This window comes from Antrostomus carolinensis, unplaced genomic scaffold (genome assembly GCF_000700745.2).
Source record: "Antrostomus carolinensis isolate BGI_N321 unplaced genomic scaffold, ASM70074v2 scaffold4313, whole genome shotgun sequence".
NCBI lineage: Eukaryota > Metazoa > Chordata > Aves > Caprimulgiformes > Caprimulgidae > Antrostomus > Antrostomus carolinensis.
In genome coordinates, this window is record NW_010305710.1 from 373 (window position 1) to 7,717 (window position 7,345).

At 39.0% G+C, this 7,345-nt stretch overlaps 1 protein-coding gene across 1 annotated transcript; it reads left to right on the forward strand.

Annotated features, from left to right (window-relative positions):
* Positions 1 to 997: 997 nt before the first annotated feature.
* PIMREG (PICALM interacting mitotic regulator) lies at positions 998 to 5,600 on the forward strand. The gene is made up of 4 exons (XM_010164857.2): positions 998 to 1,288; positions 2,120 to 2,454; positions 3,238 to 3,333; positions 5,573 to 5,600. Exons 1-4 carry the CDS (start codon positions 998 to 1,000, stop codon positions 5,598 to 5,600), a joined length of 750 nt encoding a protein of 249 aa, XP_010163159.2.
* The last annotated feature ends 1,745 nt before the right edge of the window (positions 5,601 to 7,345 follow it).

Genomic DNA, 7,345 nt, shown 5'->3' on the forward strand with positions numbered 1-7,345 from the left:
AAGAGAACTGACTGGTTGCCCGATTATTAGCCTTTCCCTGTTGCCACATGCAGGAATACATTAAAGGTGTTAATATCACTAATACCTTCAGGATTAAAAGATTTCAATAAGCCTTACTGTTTTCTGACACAAATAAGGGTACTTGTGAGAGATAAGAGACAATTTGGGACGTCAGAGATAGTAAGGAATATCAATAGGCTTTCCAGGTATGTGGCATAATGATGGTAGAGACCTCTCAGCTTTTTTTTTTATTAAAAGTAATCTGCAATTAAGCATTGGTAAAATTAATTCACTCTCAATTCAGATTGCTAAAATACATGTGCATTTCAGTTGCTTTTTAGAAGTAATTCGCTAGTGGTATTCTAGCTTGATAGCTAGGAAAAAAATGAAGAATTTAAACTATATATATGTATATGTTTAAATTGTCATATATTATACAGATAACAGGTATTTTAGGCCTTCCCACCAATGTATTCTGCCAGTAACAATCCTGTCCGTTTCAGGACTTATGTATCCACAATGATAACTGTGACTTAAGTGTGAACCTTCACCTAGCAAGTGAGGCAGGAGAAAAGAGGTGCTGTGTAAACCTGTCTGACAGTGGAAGACTGTTTTGATTAATGAAGGCAAAAATTTGAAATATAAGACCCAATCTGAGACACCGACAAGAAACTTGCAGCTACAGAGCATTCTACCACCTCACAAGCTTGAGTCTTGCAGCTTACTAGGTCTGATGTCCAGTGCTGGAAATGCAATATGACTTCTTCAGGGACATGCACAGACCTAAATAGCTGTAGAAATCAATGCTGTTCTCCTTCAGGCCTCCAAGTAAAAGTCTGCTCAACTCTGATTTTGTTGTTTCAGGCAAATGTAACTGAATATATTGTATAACAATTTCCATTTCTCCTTTTTCACACTGCTCTGTACCTTGCTTTGTCTAATTCTTGCTTTCTTTCTGATTGTTTTAGAAATAAGGTTGACCAAGAACTGGAACAAGATGGTATCTGTGTACCAAAATGTCAAGGCAAGAATGGCCTGGCAGAAACACCAGCTCCTAGCTGACTTCGATGAGAATGAGAGCCCTGTACCTGACAAATTCAAGAGAAGGGCTTCTTTGAGTTCTCTCAATACCATCCGCATGTCTCTCAGGAAGCGAGTACCACTAAAGGAAGTAGACTTGAATTTTCATAAGACCCCAACTTGGGAAAGTCAGGAAGCAAGACAGAAGTGCCGAAGTCTTCAGCGTATTAAAAAAACAGCAAAAAATGCTTTTGGAACACTCTCCCAGGTACTGTGCCTTTGCAGTGGAGCGTGGAATTTATTTTTTGCTTAAACTTCAGTACTAAGATTTCTGGACTCTGTACAGAATGCTGTATTCCAGAGATTCTCTCCCATGCAGTTGCACGCTGTAATGGTTGTCTCATAGCTACTAATTAGTAAAATCTTTAATGTCCTTGCTGAAGTGTAGACAGGCAAATGATGGATCTAGTAGAACAGGGAGGAAGGTGAAAAAAAGAAATATGAGATGTAGTTTCATCAAAACTTTTATTACTAAATAAATGCTTTTCCCCTACTATATTTCATCATGTATGGCAGAGCAGCCCTCACAAGGAGGAAGGTGGGTGGAGACGGCCATTGCTTGCAAAGAATTGTTTCTGAGAAATGTGTAGCACTTTGGATTTTTAATTTTAATCCTTTTCCTGTACCCATACTATTTATTAGCTTGTTCTTGATTATAGTCTATGTAAATTTGGACTGACAAAAACTGCTAGATGGTAGCAGGGTAGCAAACTCAAGCTTGCACTTCCATTTGGTGGAGACCTCTGATTTTAATTGCATTGATTATATGTTATGGGGCCTGGCTCTTTCCTGCATAAGAGCAGCAGGAGCTCTGTTCCAATGCCTGCTGAAGTCTTTGACAAGTTCCAAGGATTGGGAGAGCAAATGACTCCTCCAACACAAATGGGTACAGAGGGTTGAGAAGCATTCATGCTAGACTAAACCTGATATGAGAATGAAAGCTAGGGATTCAGCTCAAATGTTCCTTGCCTTTCTGGTTCCAAACTGTAGGCTAATTGAGTTCATTTAACATAACATGTCTGTCTAATGCTTCTTTCAGAAAATGCAGAAGTCTTGCCAAAGCCCAGTGCGCTCGATGGTGACCTTTCCAGCTGAATCCTTCAGCAGAAGCTGTGCAACCAGGTCTACCAAGAAAAAAAGTACTACACCTCAAACCCCTTGCCATATGAAAAGTGTTACTCCAGCAGCCAGTTCCAAAGGCTCTCCAGGATCCAGCAAAAGAGCCTTGCTTAGGCCAACAAGAGTGTCAGAACATAGAGAATGGAGGGGTTTCTCATCCTGGCTTGGCAAAGATGCTGTCCCTCTCCGGAGATCAAGAAGAGCAGCAGCACTGAAGAGCCCTTATTCATCACTTTCTCCTGCCAGCAGAAAGATGTAAGTCACATTCTTCTGTAAACTTTTTTTTTTTTTTTTTTAAATATTACTGTGAATAGAGTATCTTGTAAGGGGAAAGGCAAGGTATGAAGGTTGCTATCCTTTTCCCCTGAAAGAGAGTGCTGTTTGAATAGTTAAGAAAATAGTTACAGGTCCCTCTATAGACAGGGACTGCGCACTGCAAAAAGCTGAAACATCAAACTTAAATTTTATGCTGTGACAAGAACTTGTTAAAAATCACTCTCCCGCTGAATAAGTTTACACCATGTTTCTCAGCATCGGTCACCATCAGACACTACAGACATTACTGGAGTTCTTTGCCGATGCCATTCTGGTAAAGAAAAATGCTCTCAATGCATCTCACTCCTACTTAAATCTAACTTTTCCAAAGTTGCTCTTTGTATTTCAGAGATACCTGGAATAGCTCTGCTTATGCTGAGCTCTTTATAGGAGATTCTTGCCTCAAAGATTTAACACAAATTAGATAAAGGGTTGTGAGCTAGGGAGGTACTTCATAACGCACACACAGGTTTTTGTTTTGGTCAAAGTCACATGAGAAATGTCAAAGCTAGAAGCTGAATCCAAACTTCACGAATCTGAACCCAGTGTTTGAACTGGAAGATAGCTGTCTTGGGGATGAATGGAGATGCAAAGTAGTTAGTGGAATTAAGAACATAATTGTAACAACCCTAAACTCTGGGTAAAGTCTGGAGGTAACTAGAGTTGTTACTGCAGGAATAGAGGCTTGGATAGTGTCACATAGTCATTCTGTTCTGTTTGCAGAGAGTTTGACTGCGAGTTGGAGCTGGTTTCCTCAGAGATTTGCCAGTTGAAATGTATCTCCCAGGCATTTGATGATGACATTGTGCAAGAGGAGAGGTAAATACTGCTAACTGTCCCTCAACTTTTAGCAACAGGTTACTTCCCACTCAGACATTGCCAATTGAAGGCTGTGATTCTTGTAACTCAGGGTGAGGAATAGTTGCAGGACTTTCTCAGCTGTAATGTAATAGAGCCTTTCTTTCTTCAAGATAACTGTGCAGATTAAATCTGCAGTTGCACTTGCAGTTTCTAAAACTTGTTAATTGCTCTCCTTGTCTTCAGGTTTCTTGCTGTGGAAGTCAGATTTTTCCCAGCAAGAGGCTACCTTTGACCCTGTGTGAGAACAGTATCTCACTGCCTCTGTCTAAAAGACATACCAGTCCAGTCTGGCAGGAGAAATCCCATTGCACTGACACTGTCATTGCTGCCTGCACATTTATAAGAAAAATCCTTTTATTAGGCAGCATTATGTTAAATAGTCCATGGTACTCCTAACTCAAAAATGTAGCGGGTGCAGAAGCCTCTTGTACAACACCTTGGTTAATCCATGAGGTTGTAGGCTGCTGTGTTTGTAAAGGTTATGTCATTCTGAATTAGACATACTAAGACAGTAAAAACTAAAGGTCAGAAGTCTTGTCACAGGACAATTCCCTAAACTTCTTTCTTTCTTTCTTAAAACACTTGATGTCAAGCATTCAATAATTAAATGTCAAGTACCTAAAATACTCTAAAGAGGGCTTAGCATTAAGTACTTCTGTCTACAAAGAGGTAAGGGCTTCAAATCCTACATAATTCCAAAAATTCAATTTTTTACCAATGGGACCATTTCTAGATAACTATAGGTTAAATCTTGTATTAAAGTTAATGATAATATCTATTGAAAGTTCACTAAGTCTCACTCCTAATATTCTCCTATCTGTTAGTGATATGACAGTTTCTCTCATTTGTAACTGAAGATAGTATCGACCAGGTAAAGTAGTTGTTCACTTATTTTGTCTATACCTGCATGCATCTGTGGGGAGAAAACCTGCTGTTTGGAGAGAGAAAGGCTTATTAACTCATGCTTCTTTAAAGTAGTATTATGTCAAATCACAGGATTCTTCCCTCATATTCACTGTGGCTGTCTCTGCTACAGCAGATCATTGTGCAGTTGTAAAACCACCTTTGCATTGTGGATTAGTGAAACCTTGGTTCATGGGCTTCTATCCAAACAGCAGCTTTTCTCACCCCAGACTGGAGAACTACTGGTACTAATGTCTTTGTCACTCAACCTCAGTTCTCACTGATTACTAATGAGGATCAGGAAGCATGACAGAACAATTACCCTGAGCTGTCTAATTTTACAGCCTTTCTTTTCCATCCTTAGCATTGTCTTAGCAGTTAGGATGATGCTATCACAATAACAGCAGTTAATACCTGTATTGCTGGCATTTTTAAACACAGCAGTTGTACCTAAATGGATGGGAACAGGAATTCTTTGCTCTAAGTTTCTAAACATCACTTCTAGTGTCAATTCATTGAAGCATTACCAGGTAAGTGCCTCGATGACCTTCACGAGATCTATGTTGTGACATGAGTATCTTCACCCATTATGGTGGAAGTGTTCCTTTTGTTAAAGGGAAAGTTACAGCCTCAGTACTATGTCCTGTTTGAGCAACAAAGATAGGTGTAAGAAGTTGATTGCTGTAACATTTCAGGAAAAGTGAGAATAGTTTCAAATGCTCAACTGAAGCTTTAAACAGTGATGTGTACTGCATCCACTAAGCAGTTTGGTCCAGTTCTCCTGTATGTGTAGATCCATACAATGTGCTCTGTCACTGGCTGGTTTGTAGGTTGCTTACTGGAATAATGGTGAAAAATAAACTTTTTTGGAGGTGCCCTTACAGTCTTGCATATGACTTTCTATTCTGGTATGCAATTGCCATGAGTTTTAGTGTTACAGCTCCCTTGTCACCTTTTCCTTGATCTCAAACTGTTTATAGTTGCCAGCTCTATGTACTGATCTAATGTTCTTCATTTTAATAAATTTGATTATATCACAAGAAATGCTCCTGTTGCTAGTTGAAGTATTGCAGTACTTAATTTGTGTACTACCAGTTATGCTCACTGAAAGTAACAAAATATTTTCTTGCTTGTGTTCCTGTGTTATGCAGTGAAAGTGTACAGATCCCAGAGCTCTTCCTTGCTCCCATTTAACAGTTCATTTGCTTTAACATTTAACATTCCAGCTTGACAACCAGTTAATTAACCTTGATTACTTCGTGATGCTAATGGCAGTCATCTTGTTCTTCTGCAGGCAACACACAATATCAAACTACCAGTAGCTAATGACACAAAACTTAAAGTCAGCACACCGATCTTGGAAACTTCCTCAAGCTATTGGAAGGCAAGCAAAGAAACTCCATTGAGCACTTGGTACCTAGACACAGATGGCTGGAACTATTGTTAGTTTATGAGCGTATATAAGAGGAGAGCTCTGTGTAGCACTTGACAGGGTGCACTCTATATGTTGAACAAGGCATTGCATTTTATAATCTTTCTTGACAAAGTATCTTCCGAACTTCCCGTATTTTGCTTTCTCTTTTCAAGTGTACCACGGTGTAGTATCTGCTCTTGAGATAAGGGACCATCTTGAATGTGACTTTCATAAGGCAGTGAATGTTGTACATTAAGTACATTCAGAACAAGAAGTACATTTCTTGTAAGTACATTAGGTTGTACATTAACTTGTACAATAAGGACAAGAAACGTAATGTTGAACTGTCCATCAGGAATGGCCAGAGCAAATGCCACAGACTTATGAAGGGTGATCACAGGTAATAGTAGTCTTTAGACTGGTATCCAATTGCCATGAGTTTTGAGTACTTTGTATACTAAAAGTATTTGTCTATTATTTTAGAAGCCTAACATTTTTTTTCTGTATATGAACAAACCAAAAGTTAAGCATCGTGTTTAACTGGGAGTTAATGAAACAGTAGTGGCTTGTTTGAGTTCTGACCACAACTCCCATTCCAAGCAAATTTCTTGTAGTTTGTGAGTTTTTGGGTTGTGGCTTTGGGGGTTTTTTAAACTACCTTTCTGCATGGAAAAATAGCTTGAAGTTATTCTTTGCATGTACTGAAACTACTTCTATAAAGATGGTGTGTCATTACTGAAATATTTTCTTATATGACTTCTCAAAAGGAAGGAGCGTTGGAGTTTTGTGAGAAGTCCAGCCTAAGTATTATTTCAGATAGTTAGATGTGCTAAACAGCCTCTATTTACAGTGTTCCTCCGGCTACTAGGACATGTACAATGATGATCTAATACTTCCCATATCACTGGTAAGAAAAAGTAGTGACACTGTTTGCTTAAAGGCAAGGAAGTTTTTATTTAAGTGACTAATCTAAGATTTTAAAAACCAGCTCACATCAAAATCTGTACCAGTTGTAGAAATCTTACTCCTTATTTCATATTAAGAAATTCATTATTGTACATTTTTTAATCTTTACAAGGCAGCCATAAGAAATATAAACATTTGTCACCAGATAGAACCTTCTCACTGACAAACAATATTTAAAAGTATGCACTTCATAAAATTATAGACTGAAAGAACATGTACAATTTCAAGTTTCCCTGTATGAATTAATTTGTAAGTGGACTGCCCCCTTCCCTCCCCCACAAATAGAAAAATAAGTTATGCAGAAGGCTTGGGGTTCTGTGAGTGGACTGCCATTCTGAGCCCTACACCAGTACTCCCAGAATAACCTTATCTTTAAATCTTGTAATCTCTGGTATATCATCTCCTAGCACATCAAAGTAAACCTGCCTCTCCTCCCCGCCCCCCCCTTCCCCCAAGGTCTTTAAATCCTTACAAATGAGAAACGAACTGTCAAATTTGTTTTCCCCCCCCACCCCCCACCCCCAATTATATCCAGTTTCAAATGTAGCTTATTGAGCTAAATACAAATAGAGGGTAAAGTGTAATCCCCTTACCTTGCGCTTGGCCTAAAATGAGGGAGAGAGGAAATACCAACACCTGGCTTCAATTCCAGAATCCATGGCACAGGATTCTAGCTGCTCCAGGCTA